The sequence below is a fragment of the Barbus barbus genome (genome assembly GCF_936440315.1).
Source record: "Barbus barbus genome assembly, chromosome: 43".
Taxonomy (NCBI): Eukaryota; Metazoa; Chordata; class Actinopteri; order Cypriniformes; family Cyprinidae; genus Barbus; species Barbus barbus.
Genome location: NC_136721.1, coordinates 3,745,113 through 3,763,699, shown reverse-complemented (window position 1 = coordinate 3,763,699; position 18,587 = coordinate 3,745,113). Strand labels below are relative to the sequence as shown.

Sequence of the window (18,587 nt, the reverse complement as noted above, 5' to 3'; positions counted from 1 at the left end):
ATAGATGAATGCATATAAGGGCGCTTCATGACATATGCTTGTTTTAGATGCTCATGTTGGTGGTTAGAGTACTGTGTGTCTGCTTTAGATATTTGCTAAATGACAGCTTATTCCTACATGTGAAGATCTGAACAACTTTCCTGAACTTTGTTTTGCAAGATCATGTTAGTGGAGGGTTTCAAGGGACAGAAGGTCCAGGATGTTAAGAAGCCCATTCAGAAGATGATGGTGGAGAAGGTTGGTGGACCATATGTAATACATGACATGAAATAATAGTCAGAACTTGTTTTAAATGGAACAGTTTAGGTGGCCCACATTTAATTTGGTGCAGTTGTTGATGTGTATATGGTCAAAAATAAAATGATATTCTGATTGTAGCATTGCAATCATTTGCAGAGATAGCAAATTAATTTCTACAGACGTATAAGTACATAAAAGATGATTAATAGTGAAATAAATAGTAAGTGTTAACAGTCCATTTACAGTTCAGTATTACAAAACCGTAATTTTCGCAATTTTTAGTTGTCACTTTACATCACCCAATAATATCTTTGCAGGATGGGTTTTAAATGCTTGTTTTTTAATTTAAAATTTTTTCAATTTAAATGTGGGGGCAAAACACTATAAAGCAACGAGTTTTTGATTGTTAATCATTTAGAGGCCTTAGAAGTTTGTGCATTATATATGATACAGTAGACTTTGTATGGATTGAATATTAAATTGAGTTGCGAATCAATTTTTTTTGATAAAGTATCAAAAAAAAAAAAAAAGTCTAACCCTATTTTATTTCTTTTGTTAGGGTGAGGCAATGATCTACATGGAGCCGGAGAAGCAGGTGTTATCTCGGTCTGCAGACGAGTGTGTTGTGGCATTGTGTGATCAATGGTCAGTGCAGAAAACACTCTCATACAGATGCATCATACTATTTGATCTCCGAGCGCATGATAACATCCACTACCGTCTTAGTAGTATATTCACTTCCTCTTCAATCAAATCATTCCCTATCCCTGTGATCTTGTGGGATTTTAGTCCTTTTTTGTCATGGCGTCCCTGCTTGATTTGACTTGTCAGACAGTGACTGGGCTCTTTATCTGTCAGGTATCTGGATTATGGCAATGAGGAATGGAAAAAGCAAGCCACGGGTGTCCTGGAGGCTCTGGAGACGTAAGTCTCACACTTTGTGGCATGGGGAGATTACAGTGGAAATTGTGCAGTTGCTGTGTGGCACCGTTGTTGCTAGCAAGGCTGTATGAGTGTGTGAATACTAACTCTATGCTTTGCTCTTCAGGTTCTGCGACGAAACCAGGAAGAACTTTGAAGCAACATTGGCTTGGCTTCAGGAACATGCCTGCTCCAGAACGTATGGGCTAGGTAAGACCGGCTTATCTGTGTGTCAGTTAACAAGCTTTGTTGCCAGCTTTTCCTGCATCCTGTTGGATTTTTCTTTTGAAATAAATTGCTTGTAATAGTTAGGCAACCTGCACAAAGTTTTCTTTGCACACATCCTTTTGAAATCACCTCAGATGGCCGCCTTTGTGTGAAGCTTATCTTAATCAAAGTGGTTTTGTAAGGACAAGGCCCATCTATATTTCTTTTGTTATACTCTTATTCCTCGCTCCTCCCTTGCCCCCAAACCACTCAGCGATACCATCAGCAATTTTCATTCTATTCCTTAGAGAGAACCTTTGGTTTTGATTCTTTTATGTGTTTGGTTCCCATAGGAACCCGGTTGCCATGGGATGAACAATGGCTCATTGAGTCCCTGTCGGACTCTACCATTTATATGGCTTACTACACCGTGGCACATCTCCTCCAGGGAGGGGTCCTCAACGGACAAGCACCCTCGCCACTGGGAATCAGGTATAATTTGCTTTTCCGGAAAAAGTAAGACAGTTAAAAAATGCAAAACCATGTGAATTATAGAATGAACAAGACCATTCTAATTACCAAATTTACGTAATGCACGTTTTTTTGAGCATCAATTCAACAGGAGGTGAGGTGATTAATGAAAAAACAAGAATATAAATGTAAAAGATTTTTTTGTTTACATAATATATCTGTGTGTACTGTGTATATATGTATAAATACACACACATGCATGTATATATTTAAGAAAACTTTTGTTTATATGTTAAATATATTTATATATAATATAAGAATATAAATATATACATGTAAATATTTACTGTATGTGTATGTATTTATATAATAAATATACACAGTAGACATACATATATTATGTAAACAAAAACTTTTATTTTCCATGCCATTAATCGCGATTAATTGTTTGAGAGCACTAATATCACTATAGTTATTTTTGCTTTAAATAAGGTCTTTGATATCAAAATTTGAAATTTCGTAACACAATCTGTGTCAATATTACAAAAAACCTAGTATAAATAAAAAATAAAGCTCACTGAAGACAAGTAAACAATCAGTGATAAATAAGCTAATTACAAGAAATATTACAATTTTATTTGTGTTTAGCCTTCATACAAGCAAGAAATGTGAAATCACTGTCAAATAAACATCTCAGCCTCATCTTATTAATATTAATATCTTTAACTTCAAACTATGGGCTAATATACATTACCGGTCAAAAGTTTTTGAACAGTATGATTTTTAATGTTTTAAAAAAACTTCTCTTCTGCTCACCAAGCCTGCATTTATTTGATCCAAAATACAGCAAAAATTTTAACTTTTTGAAATATTTTTGCATTTAAAATAACTTTTCTATTTTAAAATATTTTAAAATGTAATTTATTCCTGTTTTTTTTTTTTTTTTTTTTTTTTTTTTTTCAAAGCTGAATTTTTAGCATTATTACACCAGAATGATTTCTCATGTGACTGATATACTGATATACTGCTCAAAAAAACATTTATTATAATGTTGAAAACAGCCAAGTAGAATTTTTTCAGGTTTCTTTGATTAATAGAAAGTTCAGAAAAACACCATTTATCTGAAATACAAATATTTTGTAACATTATAAATGTCTTTATCAATCACTTTTGATCAATTTAAAGTATCCTTGCTAAATAAAAGTATTAATTTCTATAATTTCTTTCCATAAAAATAAAAATAATTAAATTATACTAACTAAGGTTTTGAATGGAATTGTGTATAAATGTAACAAGCTTTTTACTTCAGATAAATGCTGATCTTTGGGTCTTTCTATTTAAAGAATCCTGAAAAATATGTACTCAACTGTTTTAAATATTGATAATCAGCAAATCAGCATATTAGAGTGATTTCTGAAGGATCATGTGACACTGAAGACTGGAGTAATGATGCTGGAAATACAGCTGCAGATCACAGGAATAAATTACATTTTAAAATATATTCAAACGGAAAAGTTTTTTTAATTAGTAAAAATGTCAATTTTACTGTTTTTGCTGTACTTTGGATCAAATAAATGCAGGCTTGGTGAACAGATGAGAATTCTTAAAAAAAAGAAAAGAAAAAAAAGGTTAAAACCTTACTGTTCAAAAACTTTTTAATGGTAGTGTTGGCTGATTGTTCTTATAGATTGAAACAAATGTGCTTCAGCCAGGATAAAGAGTATGAATAGTGCTCTGAGTTTCTGCACAAAACAAACAAAAGCGTGTTGCTTGAGGACGGGCTTATTCTTGAAAATGCAATCTGATTCTCTGCCAGCAGGAGGCGCTGTGGGAGCGGCAGAACTAGCGGTTTCCCCGGTAACGGCTGTAATCATAACAGCTCCGCTCATGAACACGACTTTATCAGATCAAATTAAAATGTCATCGAAACGTTTCTGAAGACAGTCGGTTCCCTTCAGAGATACATTCATATAAAACACCCGCGACGCGTTTTGATTTTGAAACGTGTAGTGCTCATGTTTATTCAACAAAGTCAAACGCCACAAATAAATCAATGTATGAGAAACACTGGTAATGTATATCGGAAATGTGTTTATAAATCATATCACCGTTATTGGAAAAAATTATATCGCGATACATATTAATATTGAATTATTGTCCAGCCCTAACCCCACAGTGTTCGGATAATGAATCAAGCAAAAATATCATGGAAAATATGCTACTAAATTGAGTAAAAATAGAAATTGTGTGAGAATTGAAAGATAAAGCTTAGGTAAAATGTGTCAGACTCAGTGAATCAAATTGAGAACAAAAATAACGGTCGTTACTGACCATCTGAATATACTGCCACACATATTCATTGTTACTTGAATAAAAAAGGTAATCCACAAAAAAGTGATACAGAAAAACACATTTCCTCCCGTTAGAGCCGAGCAGATGACGAGGGAGGTGTGGGATTACATCTTCTTCAAAACAGCACCTTTCCCAAAGACGGACATCCCAAAGGAGAACCTGCAGAAGCTCAGGAGGGAGTTTGAGTTCTGGTACCCTGTAGATGTGAGAGTATCAGGGAAAGATCTGGTGCCAAACCACCTCTCCTATTACCTCTACAATCATGTAGCCATGTGGCCCAATGACAGGTAGGCTGCAGCTTACTTATTTACTTGCAATAAAAGTACATTTTTCTTCTGTATCTCAGCTTCCCCTACATTTTATTCTTGTTGTAATTCCTACATCTTAACTATTACTACTTAATTTAAATGTGATGTGCAATATTTTTACATTAACCAGAGAAGAGAAAGTAATATTCTCATAGCAATACAGCTGTTTAATTTCAATTTGTCACCCTGATTGATAATTGCATTGCTACACTTTTTCACGCTTTGTGCTATTTTATTTTTTATTTTTTTTCATGATAGTGGCAAATGGCCAAAAGCAGTACGTGCCAATGGTCATCTTTTGCTAAACTCTGAAAAGGTGATGATATTCCTCTTCTGTCTGTCTTTCTTGTTAGTTGGCAAGGCAACATTTCTAAATGTCAAGTTTGTTTTCAGTGGTATATCAATTAACAAAATAGTTTGTTCCTCGGTTTATGAATGCACATGTTGTGGATGGTCCTCTTCAGTCGTCTAATTAGATGTTTATACCCACCAGATGTCCAAGTCCACTGGCAACTTTCTCACTTTGAGTCAAGCCATTGCCAAGTTTTCAGCAGATGGTAAGTCCTTCCTAAATACTGGTTCTTTTGAAGGCCAAACACTTTACATGCGGTCAGACTCTTACTGCAGCAGGAGTAGGTTTAATCCCTGTGCATGTACAGTCTAACTTTATGATCCCCTCGAAGAAGAGTCTTTTTATGTGACCTGTAATGTAGAATTATGAATGTAAATGCCATAAACCTCATTAAACCCATGCCAACCTGTCTCTCTCTGTCTGTCTGTATCATAGGTATGCGTTTGGCTCTGGCTGATGCAGGAGACACAGTGGAGGATGCTAACTTTGTCGAGGCCATGGCAGATGCAGGAATATTGCGTCTCTTTACATGGGTGGAATGGGTGAAAGAGATGATCGCCAATCAGAGCAACCTGAGGACCGGACCAGCGGACACGTGTAACGACAGAGTATTTATTAGGTAACACACAGTGCTGAGAGAAGTGTGAAGGAAAAAAAAAACATTCTTGTTAAATTGACTTGTTTCCATGTAGTGGATGTATTATATTGTGGTATAGTAACAATAATAGAAGTGTATTGTAAATAGGAATGGGTACACTCTCAAAGGTTTGGGTTCAGTAAAATAATTTTATTATTATTATTTTATCTTATTTTTTTTTGTCCTGAAAGAAATCGATGCTTTCATTCAGAATGACAAATGAATCAAAAGTAACAGTAAGGACATTTATCATTTTACAGAAGATTTATGTTTCAAATAAATGCTGTTCTTTTCAACTTTCCATTAATCCTGAAAAAATGTATCATGGTTTTTATCAAATATTAAGCAGCACAACTGTTTTCAACATTGATAATAATAATAATAAATGTTTCTTGAGCAGCAAATCAGAGAGAGTAATTATGCTGAAATTTCAACTTTGCCATCACTGGAATAAATGCCATTTTAAAATATAGTCAAAAAGAAAACGGCTCTTTTTTATTCGTTCATCAGTCATTCATTCCTAACGGTTTAGAATTTTTGACTGATAAATTAAGGCACAGTTTTTTTCATCTATTTAGCATCATCTATTTATTTATTTTCACCTGATTGTATATGTCTGTCTGCAGTGAAATGAATTCCAGCATCATTAAAACAGAGCAGCACTTTGAGAGAATGATGTACAAAGAGGCGTTGAAGAGCGGTTTCTTTGAGTTCCAGGTAATGCATACACAATTACATTCACCATCAACATCCGTTGGTCACATGGAGCAATTATATTTACATTAGTAATATTAATTAAAAAGAAAAATAACACACCACGTCACTTCAAGAGGCTGCATGTGCCATTCCATGATATGTCAGGAAATTTTCAGCAGTGTAAACTATGTCAGCGAGGCTGTGCATAACCAGTTTTTGACTCTTTGAAGGCCGCCAAGGATAAATACAGGGAGTTGGCCATCGAGGGCATGCACAGGGATCTTGTGTTCCAGTTTATCGAGAACCAAACACTCCTGCTGACTCCCATCTGCCCCCACCTGTGTGAACACACCTGGTCCCTGCTGGGGAAGGTGAGACCCCCTCTACGCTGAACGATAGGTTTCCACTAAGGAATTGCCTGCTTACTCCTAAACCATAACATTTCACAGCCAATCATAGTATTGAGGAACTACAGTAAATAGCATTCTCCACACATACAGTACAGCTTGGTGTTCCAGTTGTTTGTTTCAAAACTATATGCAACAGGTACAATCATGCAACAATGTCATACGTTTGACAATATTGTGAATTGACATTCAGTTAATTATAGTAAGAAAAATATCCTCAATAGCTAGTTTTAGTTACCATTATTTTTGAGGATTTGTTTTTCCATAATATAAATGGGTAGTTGACGTATCAATGTGTGGTGTGACGAAAAAAAAAAAAAAAAAAACTCTAACATTGAAGATGAACCTCTCTCATGCTATTTGTAACTAAGAATGAAGATACATTTTTCTCATGTTAAGATGTATGTTTAAGTTTTTTTTGTTTGTTTTTTTCTACATTTTTGCTATGTCACACCATAGGACACAGTCCAATTTTTATTTTAACTGCCCAAATAAGGAACCCATTTAGTGAAAGCTAATTTTAGACTAAAATCGCATTCTGTGGTATATCCATTCTTGCATTGTTTTGTCCACTCAATTTTAAAATTTTAATTTCAATGCTTGAAGATTATATTCCTTTAAACAGCTGATAACAACTGGCTGACTAAACATTTTTTTTTATTTTATTTAGTAGAAACAGAAATGAAATCTTTAACTGAGCTGCACAGTTGACACTATTTATTTTCTCTCCATACAGAGCAGTTCTATAATGAAGGCTCACTGGCCTACAGCTGGTCCAGTGGATGAGATCTTGATTCGATCCTCACAGTATCTGATGGACACTGCCCATGACCTCCGTCTTCGCCTGAAAGCTTACACACAACCGGCCAAGGGCAAGGTATGGACTGACCACACTTTTATGGATTTTGAAATATATCTAAATTTATTCGGCAGACCAAAAACCCAATTTAAAATAAAAAATTTTCTTCAGGAAAATGGAATGACGGTGCTAAAATGCTAACTTGTTTCTAGGTTTTAGCCTACAAAAATACATAATCTCTCAACTAGGGCTGCGATGATGAATCGATTCGGAGATCTTCCGAATGCATCATGATTCTCTTCTGAAATCGGTTCTTAGCATAGATTTTAACAGCAGATGGCGCTCTAATCTAGTTTTTATCTGCACACTCAAATGCTGATGAAGAAGAGTGCTAAAGAGCGCTTGTGCTTTCAGCTGAGTCATGCAATTTCACCTCGTCTCAGAATGCTTTTATGACGTGAGATCAATGTAAACGCAGCCCGCTGTGAACACCCTTGTAATTAGCTTCAAATGTTTCAAATTTTATGAATGATTATTTTAGGTTCAATTGTGTGTTTTTCTAAAGCATGCAGCGCCATCTGCTGTCCAAAACTAAGCTACAATCGACTCAAGAAAGAATCGCGATGCATTCGGAAAGTCTAAGGCCCCGTCCACACGAAGACGGGTTTCTCTGTGTACGCATAAATTTTTTACCGTATAGGCGTTTCGTCCACACGAAACCGGCGTTTTCGAAGAGTGAAACCGATCATTTTTGAAACCGGGTCCCAGGGTGGATAAATTTGAAAACGCCGGTTTCATGTTTTCGTGTGGACGGCGAATCCGTATATTTTCTGAAACGATGACGTCATCAGCCCACGTCTCGCCCCTAATCGGACACCGCTACGTCACATAACAGCGACAACAACAACAACAACAATGTCAGACTACGTGCCTGTGTTCGTGCTGCAGAACCTACTGAGCTCATTAGTTTTATTAAAGCAAAATCTTCTGCTTTGTGTGTTAGTTTATATTCAGCGCGCAAGGTTTACGCACATGGTCCAAGTCTTCTTCTCTGTTTTTTTGTGTATCTCTGTGGCAGAATTAGGCGCCACCTATTGGTCTGGCATGTGTACTACATCGTTTTCAGTCGGTTTCAGTGATTCCGTGTGGACGCAGATATTTCCTGAGACGACTCCGTGTTTACGGAATTTGAAGCAAAAAAAAGATCGGATACGGAGAAACCCGTCTTCGTGTGGACGTAGCCTAAGAATCAATGCAGAATCATTTCTTGATTCGCGATGCATCGATTTATTTTCCCAGCCCTACCCTCATCACTCTATTAGAAATGAAAACCAGTAGAGTTCCCACTATACATTATCACCACAATGTAATAAGTATTTATTTTTAAAGATTTCTTCTGTTTGACGTTGACATGCTTTTTCTTTATTATTTTGTCATTACATTCATTAAGAAAGTCAAGTGTATGTTCTCTTAAGTTTTCCTGGGCTATGCGGAGTAAAATGTTCATAACAACAGGGTAAAACTACCCATGCGATGTTCATGGGATCCTTACCAAATTCACATGTGACATACCAGCTTGGCGACAAGTTGACAGTGAGGGAACCTGTCAGGAAATTAAACCGTTTTGGCAAAGCTTTGCATATAACAGTGAGACTTGGTAAGTTTCTTTAAGGCTATGGTACACCAAGCCAACATCAAAGAACTAGGAACGATGAAATCCGACTGTGTTGTCACCTCATGTCCTCTTTGTCTAGGCCAAAAAGTTGTGCTTGAAAAAACAAAAGCTACAGCCAACTGGCAATTAGCATGTACATTCTGGGCCAGCGTGAGCAGTAATAACTCTCCACACCAGCAGATGGCAGTAGTCTCTATTCGTCATTCAAGAAGGGAAACCAAAACTAGGACTTTGGATATACGCATTTTGGAATTCTAATATAAGATGAAGATGTAAAATGAGAAGAGCATTTTTGTAAGTGCCATAGGGTTGGGCGATATGACCAAATAAATTATCACAATAAAATTTTTCATATCAATAATGATATTACATTTTGTCTTTTAGAAATGCACATTTGACAGCAGCTTGAGTTGGCAGTAGTAGTAGCAGCTTGAATTCGGATGCCGATGTAAATTTATGTTGATTATCAAAAACAGTAACATCTGTAAAAAATTGTTGAATTGGCCATAAAAACTATGCTGACAGACGCTCAATGACGGTCTGGTCATCGGCATGTTATGTAACAGTCTTTATGGTCCCTCTGAACTTTAGGAACTGCACCTCCTAGTGGCCAAAATTGGGTATGTTTGCCCATTTCTGTTTAAACGTTTATTCAAAAATCATATTTCTGCTCATTTTTTTTAATAGTGCGCAAGTGGCAGCAATATCTGCCACTGCTGTGCTTGGTCCTGTAATTGCTGCTTGCAGCTACATTTATAATAATTATGATAATAATACACAATTTTAACAGTTCCGACTTTCTATCTCTATGGTGAGAATTCACCAAACTTTGCACTCAGGAAAGGTCAGTGGCTAATTTCTTGGATTGAATGCATGGTTGCATAGCAACTAGTGTTAAATGCGATGTTCAAAACCTCAACCCTGCTACCTCAACATTAAAGTTTGAGTAATTTATGAAGATTTTCCGTTAGGTTACTTTATGGTAGCTACCTGTTGGGTTTGTAATTGAAATTTGTAGCACTATTCATAAAATCCTTGTAACAGATTAGACAGAGATCTCGCACCTCCAGACCCCAGCAGTCCAGCGTGCTGACCAACCCCACCCAAACATAATTGACATTAAGAATGAATCAGGTTGACAGCTGTCATGTAGAGTGAGTTCAGCAGTGTCCCAGACCTCCCCTGACAGAGGAGTAGTGCATTATCCCTCGCTTTTAACATGGGACGGTTTCCCTACAGTCTGTTTCTACCTTTGCTGAGCCTTATGTAAGCGTTATGAGTCAAGTCTCCGAGGAGGAAGGCTTTTCTCAGTCCTGTTATTGGGACCATGTGGTAATGGATGTCGCTCTGAATAAGGAGTTGTTGTGCTGATGTGTTTTAGACTCTTAAGGAAACTGTACTGGTGGTAACTGCATATAAGAATAAAAACATAAAACTGGATATAAAAGTAGGGCTAGAGTTCAATTTATAGAGTATAAAAAAAGTATAGTTTTGAAAACTTAATTTATAAAATAAGTTCAAATGTTTCATAAGCTCTGGGGAAAATGTCAAGATTTTATATGTAGTAGTAGTATATGACTACCCATTTATGTAAAAATGATAAATAGTAAATAAATGGTTAATAGCAGAGTTACATTCATAGATTTAAAGTATATATTGTTTAGAACATTTTCAAAATAAAATAAGAAATATTTGATTAAATCTGAAAATAATAATAATAATAATATATCACTACCAACTTATGTAAAGAAAAAAGAAAAGAAAGATAAATAGCTTTTTATAAATAGAAAAATAGATAAATAGAATTGATATTTTAACGCTTCTGTTCCTGCGTTTCTCTGTATTATTATCGTTCCGAAACCGGTTAATAACGTTTTTTTTTGTTTTTATATATATATTTGCCTATAATAATAATAATAATAATAATAATATTAAAGTACAGCAGTTTTTTTTTATCTCCAAAATAAAAATAGAAAAAAACAACACCACAGAAATCTGGTATCTTAGCCTGCTGCGCTTAATCACAGCCAATACAGCATTGTCTTTTATAGATTTTGGCCAACTGTAGCCTACTCAACAAAAGAAAAAATCTGCTAACGCTTTAACGACATTAAAGTATTTTTTCAAGGTATTTAAAAATGTTTGCTGCATTGTTAAACACTCCTATAAAATTGCGTTTTGAGAGGAAAAAAAAACATAGGCTAAGTCGCATTTTATGATTACATTCAGAAATAATGTAGGCTAAAATACTGGTAAAAGCACAATGTTTACAAACATTATTTACACAGTTAAAGTTCCCTTCTCTCCACAACAAGTCCTCCAAAGTTAAGGCGATTTAAAGCGTTTAGGCTATATATTCGTAAGGCCAAACACAAATTAATTTATAAAATAATTAAAAGGTGAAACGCTTTCATATTAGCACCGCATCTGGATGCTGAAATATTCTTATTTATGAAATAGGCTTTGTGCTTCACTTGCATCGATCATCATCCTTCGCATATCAGCATAGTGATCACGCTGAATGTAACAGATTGTACAACGGAGCAGTGCTATTTATTATATACTACTTTAATTGTATTTTGATTATACATTTTGATAATGAACAGGCTGCAATATCGCAAAAATATGTTGTCGCGCCGGCGCGATAGCCATACTGGTATACAGATAGAAGCAAGACATTCAAAACTGTCAAGCTTTTGCAAAGGAAACTACTTTCTGCTGTCGTTTTCCTTTCCGTGAACTTTGGATCGTGTCACAATAAACCAAAACTCAGCTCTTTATTTTCTTTCGTTTTGTTTCGTTTAACTATGACGAGTTCACAGCTGAGCGCAGACGGGCATTTCACGCGTTGGACACGTCAGCGCCACATTTAGCCTAATACTTGAATTTGTGATTGGTTGACAGTACATTTCAAATATTAAATGGAACGATAAAATAACGATATTAACCGGTTTATGGCCATTTCAATTTTTGATTCCATTCGGAAAATTAGATTTTCATTTCTGGTTCTGTTTCTGTCAAAATTTAGTTTGTTTTCGTCCCTTGAACCGGTTCATAGCAATGGTGATAATAATAATATACAATTATATAGTGCTGTCAAACAATTAATCCAAAATAAAAATAAATCACATCCCAAATTTTTGTTTACATAATATATGCGTGTGTATTGTGTATATTTATTATGTATATGTAAATACACACACATACAGCATATATTTTGAAAATATTTACATATATTTATATTCATATCATTTTTATCATATGTAAATATATTTCATATATAAACATAACATATTTTTCGTAAATAAATACATGCGTGCTTGTATTTGTATATACATAATAAATATACACAGTGCGCGCACTTTTATTTCGGATGCGATTAATCGTTTGACAGCACTACAATTATATAATTATGAATGCCTTAATATATCACAACCCCTTTACATTAAAATAAAACTATTTACGTTATAAAGAACAAATGTTTAGTTTTATAGAATTCTTGATATTAAAAATAATATTTTATGATGTTACTGCACTTATTCCGTCTTATTTCTAGTTTTAAGTTTTGCTTTCCTTTGTCTATCACAGAAGGGAGACAGCAAAGCACCAGCTAAGCCCACACACTGCACCATCTACGTAGCAAAGACCTACCCGCCGTGGCAGCACAGCGCCCTCTCTCTGCTGGGCAAATATTACAAGGTATAAAACACCCTAATCACATCTCTCATATCAAAGTGCACAAACTGAGACAGTCTTCACATATTTAATAGGGCTTGACACAGATTTCATGAATCGATTTGTTGATTCCAATTATTATAATTTTTTTTTACATTATCAACTAATGCTGTAAAATACACCTGTCGGTTGATGCAGTACTATGCTATTAAAGGTTCAAATTGAGTCCAAATTCCATTGCTGTTCATTTTTCAACACACACAAAGTTTTCATGACAAAGCAATTGTTTCATTTCTCTTGCTGTACTCGGAATGCCATTTTTTGAATTCGGAGGGTTAAGTTTTGATAGGCTGTCAATCAAATAGCAATTCTTTCCTATTGTCATTTCTAGAGCAACAATGGAGCTCTACCTGACAATAAGGTCATCGCCATGGAGCTGGGTGCCATGCCGGAGCTGAAGAAATACATGAAGAGAGTGATGCCCTTTGTAGCCATGATAAAGGTAGAAGAGTTTGGTCCTTCAGTACGATCTTTTAAAAACTGGGTCTTAGATTTACGAGCATGGTCAAAGGCTAGCGTCAACAAAGACTGTGTTCACAATAGCATAGTGCTGGGCAACGATTAATGATTTTGTGTACATAATATATGTGTGTAATTTATGTTATGTATGTGTATTGTGGCGGGAGGAGCCAACGACAGACACAGTGGGTGTGGCGTCAAGCCTCGGAGAGGTTTTTATTAAACAATAAAGTGTCCAAATAAACGGGGATTCTGGTGTCCTCGTTGTGCCGCGGGGCTAGTGAAGGAGGGTAGTGTTCGTCAGGGAAGGGTCCAGGGAAGGGGCGGAGTCCGGTGGCCGCACGCGCTCCCCTCTCGGGGCCGGGAGCGAGTGGCGGCGGCGTCTCTTGCGCGGCTTTGTCTATCTCCTGGGTTCCCGGCGCTTCTGGGGGATTCGGCGGCCCGGTATCCTGGCCCGTCAGCCGCCTAACGGGTGCAGCAGTCCTCCTCGACGCTCCCTTCCTGGACCCACGAGGACACCAGCGTGCATGCACGGGGTAGAGACCGGTCTCCCGAGGAGAAGCGCGCTCGGCGTTTAAACAGCGGCGGTGATGAGGCTCTATTCACATCAGGTGCGCCTCATCACACGCCGCCAGCCCTGCGTGTTCAGCGCCCCTCCTCTCTCACACACCCACTCCCGTCGGGAGCCTGGTGAAGGGCGGCGAATACGGGACGGGGTGGTGATGATGGACAGGGGGGAGGCAGCCGACTTGTTACAGTATATATATGTGTGTGTGTACACACACACATATATACATAACATCTTTTGTTGAAAAAAAAAAAAAATCACAGTTTAAAGTTTCTATAAAAATATTAAGCATCTCAACTATTTTCAAAATGAATGCTAATAAGAAATGTTTCTTGAGCCCTAAATCAGTATATTCAGATGGTTTCTGATTTTTTTCGCACTGAAGACTGGATTTCAGTAATGAAAACTATATAAATATTTTTTTAAATGTTCGTTGAATTGCGTAGCAACATTATTTCAGAATGAAATGTGTCATTTATATGTGTTTAAATTGGTCCTGATTCTCTCTTGCGGTGTGTTTCCAGGACAGCCTAGAGAAAAACGGGCCAAGGGTTCTTGATGTAGAGCTGGAGTTTGACGAGCGTGCTGTCCTACTGGAGAACATCGTTTATTTGACTAATTCTCTTGAGGTAATAGCGCATAACTACATGAAAAGCAAACTAAATGTTCAGTTCTACAAAACCAAAGGACAGAAAAAAAGAAAGACCCTAACTTTTGTAACACTTAAAATCGAAATTGACTATGCATGGCTTAATGTCCCTGGTCTTATTGCACATGACTCCTCAGTACAGTTTAACAATTAATGCAAGTAAATAAAATAAAGCAACTCCTTCAAAACGAGCTGATTATTTTCATTTGAATATTGTTTTACTCTAAAATGCATTGCAAAAGTTTATTTTTCCCCCTCTCATTTCAGCCATTTTTCTTTTGTAATTAACGAGCTGCGGTGCTGAAAGCACTATTATTAGCGGACTCTTGGTCTGATCTCATTGTTAGCTGTTTCAGTCAGTAGCTAAATGATAACCAGTGTCGTTCTTTCTCTGACTCTCCTTCCCTCTCCGTCTCCTCCATCAGTTGGATCAGATAGACGTTGTGTTTGCCTCTGAAGCGGATGACAAAGTAAAGGAGGACTGTTGCCCTGGGAAACCGTTATGTGTCTTCAGATCCGAGGTGATGATGAGAGCCCACTGAGGCCCCGTCATAGCTGCTGCACCATCTATTGTTTCTGCTTTTTAATGGTTGATCTGGCCTGTGCTGCATGCAGCTAGAGACAGACTCATTTTAGAAGCATGCTGCGCATCGCTAATGCTTCTTAGATGCATCTCAGTATGGTGTAGTGTACAGCGTTCATTCAGACATGAAATGTTTTTGCCAGGCTTTTGGAAATATATTTGAAATATGATGACACATGGTTTTATACAGGATTTGGTATGCAGTGTTCCACACAACCAAGGAGAAAACCTGGAAAAATTAAAGAATGTTAAAATGGTGATATCCAGACCTGGAAAGACATGGAAATTTAAAGACTTGTTTTATAGCTAATTGTATTTAAACTGAAAACAGGTGTGCTATAAAAAAAAAAAAAAACACACACACATATATGTATATGTATATACATCATAAGTCATAACCAGTCATAAGGATCAATTTTTCAAAATTGAGATTTATACATAATCTGAAAGCTGAATAAGTAAGCTATGGTCTGTATGATGTATGATTTGTTAGTATAGGACGATATTTGGTTGAACTATTTGAAAATCTGGAATCTGAGGGTGCGAAAAAATCTAAATATTGTGAAAATCGCCTTTAAAGTTAAACTCCAAATGAAGTTCTTAGCAAACCATATTACTAATCAAAAATTAAGTTTTGATATATTTACAGTAGGATATATACAAAATATCTTCATGGAACATGATCTTTACTTAATGTCCTAATGATTTTTGGCATAAAAGAAAAATCAATAATTTTGACCCATACAATGTATTTTTTGGCTATTTCTACAAATATACCTACATACATACAGTGCCCTCCAAAAGTATTGGAACAGTAAAGACAAAATTGCTCTGTTGGCTGTGGAGTCAAGACATTTACAAATATGATTAAAAGATGAATATGAGACACAACTACAGAATGTCACATTTTATTATTAGCCGTTTCAACACATACATGTTTTACCAGCTAAGAAGATCAGCACTTTTAGAGTTTCATCCCTCTATCTGATGTGAGCATAAGTATTGGAGCAGTTGCCTCACAGGTCTTTCTAAGTGATCAGCTGTGTCCTGTTGCAGTAATTCTTCAGATATTAAAAGCAGGGAATGTGTCGTATCAGTTATATCCATTACTTCTGTATTCTGAATCTTGCATTCGATGATGACACACACAAACCAGGAAGAAGATGAGGGAGCTGACTTTGAGAGAAAAGCAAGAAATGTGGATGCTAAAAGAAAAGAGGAAGTCAGTTACAGCTCTAGCAAAAACAAAGGGCATGAAGAAATCAAGAGTTTGGAAACAACCCCAGCAACCAACAACGACCTGATCGGCTGAGAAAACAACAGTAGTTGATGACAGACAAATCATAAAAGCTGTGAAAATGAACCCTAAAAGACGTGTTTGTAAAATCACCAACAACTTCCAGAAAGCTGGGGTGATGCTCTGACAATCTACTGTCCTCAGGAGACTTTGACACAGAATTACAGATGCTACACAGCAAGATGCAAACCTCTGACCAGCACCAAAAATAGAAAGGCAAGATTAGAGCTAGCAAAAAAGCACAAAGTTGAGCCTTTGTGAAATAATAGCTTTTAATCTTTTATATCTGCCTTATGTTCAACTGTCCCAATACTTATGCTCACATCAATGAATGGGATGAACTCTAAAAGTGCTGTTCTTTTTATTTGGTAAAACATGTATGTGTTGAAACGGCTAATAATAAAATGTGACATTCTGTACTTTTGTCTCATATTCATCTTTTAATCATATTTGCAAATGTCTTGACTCCACAGCCAACAGAGCAATTTTGTCTTTACTGTTCCAATACTTATGGAGGGGACTGTATATATATGTGTGTGTGTGTGTATGTATGTATGTGTATATATATATATATATATATATATATATATATATATATATATATATATATATATATATATATATATATATATATATATAATTTTTTTTTTATTTTATTTAATAATAATATTTAGATATTTTAATATATATTTAAATAAGATTTGTGAAATCCATTATCTATTTTTTCAGTATTCTTTGATTAATAGAAAGACAAAAAGTACACAATTTATTTGAAATAGTAATATTTTCTAACATTATTCTTTCCTGTCTGTTTTGAGCAAGTTAATGTTCCCTTGCTGTAAAATTTTAAATGGCTGTTTTTGTAACAATATGAAATACGTTTGATCAATTGCAATGATCAATGCATACTTGTTGAATATATATATATATATATATATATTACATATAAACACATATATTACATATAATATGAGTTATATTTGTCAAAAGGAAAACCTATATAGGTTGTGCTTTTGACAAATTTAAATCTGTATTTTATATCTGTATTATACAATAATCATAGACCACTCAAAATATATTGGTCAAATGATTGCTGTATATGAGGCAGAAAGTGTCTCATGATCTGTATGATGTAGCATCCATAGATATGTCCTCTTCAGCTGTGACCTCTGTTTTCTTGTATAGCCTGGAGTGTTAGTCTCGCTGGTGAACCCTCAGCCAGCCAACGGTCTGTTCTCCACCAGGATTGACATCCGACAGGGAGACAGCAAAGACAGCATCATCCGCAGACTATCCCGTGCCAACAGAGGCATCAAGGGTAAAGATTACTTGCGTTTATTTTAGCAAAGTTGAAACCGTTTTCACAAAACTGGTAAGATATTTAATTCAAGGCAATAAGCTAAAAACACATTCGAAAGTATAACTGAGGTATCCAAATCCTTTGATGCCACTGCATGCTAAAGTTGCCATTGTTTTTAAATAACGCAGTTGTAAAATTTGTAGATTTATCCAAAGTGAAGCTGATGCGTTTTGAGGACCCACTCCTCGGACCTCGGAGAATCCCAGTTTTGGGGAAGGAAGAGGAGGGTAAGATCCCCATCTCAAACAGTTCAGTCTTCCACATCAGCCTGCAAGAAAACAAAGTTCATATAAGTGATAACGGCCTGAAAATGGACATCGGGGGCACTTTAATATACCTGGTCCAGTGATAATTAGTTTTTTTCCCTCATATGATTATCATCACATACATCTGTAAACAGTATTGATTATATTTACTGCTTAATTTAGCATTAGCTGGCATTCAGTCTCGGTGCATCTAGTGAACTCCTCTCTCTGTATTTGGTAAGTGTTCTGTTTAAGGGTCTGCAGTGTCTCTATAATATCAATAATATATTCATATCCATTTTCTGGCTTTTTAAGTAGTAAAAGAGAACTGTACACATTCATACACATGCATGGCATTGGAAATAGTCATATTTTGTGGACTCTACATATGACATTTGAAGGTCTTATGTACTTTCATAATGCTTATACCAGTTTTCATTTGATTTTTTTTTTTTTAAATCCGTCCGCTGTTTTAAATAGTTTGCATACAGCTATAGTAGTCCAATTGAGGATGTTATCTTTTCACTGTAAAACCTTAAAAGGAAGCTTTGTTTTCTTCCTCACTTCTCCCTGTAAAATGATATGTATTCAGTGAACACTTAATAAATTAATGCAAGTAAAATGTA

At 35.9% G+C, this 18,587-nt stretch overlaps 2 protein-coding genes across 2 annotated transcripts in view; one reads left to right on the top strand and one right to left on the bottom strand.

Moving 5' to 3' along the window:
* Window positions 1-164, bottom strand: part of LOC306862254 (RNA-binding protein 27-like) — a gene marked incomplete at its 5' end in the record, with an annotated part of 11,280 nt that extends 11,116 nt beyond the window's left edge. The window contains one exon of the mRNA XM_079405004.1: window positions 137-164. Within this exon, the coding sequence (XP_079261130.1) occupies window positions 137-164 (28 nt within the window). The remainder of the gene's footprint in view (window positions 1-136) is intronic.
* On the top strand, window positions 163-18,587 carry LOC306862303 (leucine--tRNA ligase, cytoplasmic-like; the record flags this gene model as incomplete). Its single annotated transcript, XM_079405043.1, has 18 exons — window positions 163-237; window positions 800-885; window positions 1,099-1,164; window positions 1,289-1,371; window positions 1,722-1,860; window positions 4,266-4,478; window positions 4,758-4,815; window positions 4,993-5,056; window positions 5,287-5,470; window positions 6,115-6,205; window positions 6,415-6,555; window positions 7,328-7,468; window positions 12,654-12,764; window positions 13,132-13,242; window positions 14,352-14,456; window positions 14,902-14,997; window positions 17,542-17,674; window positions 17,860-18,587. 18 exons carry the CDS (start codon window positions 163-165, stop codon window positions 18,063-18,065), a joined length of 2,103 nt encoding a protein of 700 aa, XP_079261169.1. The 3' UTR covers window positions 18,066-18,587.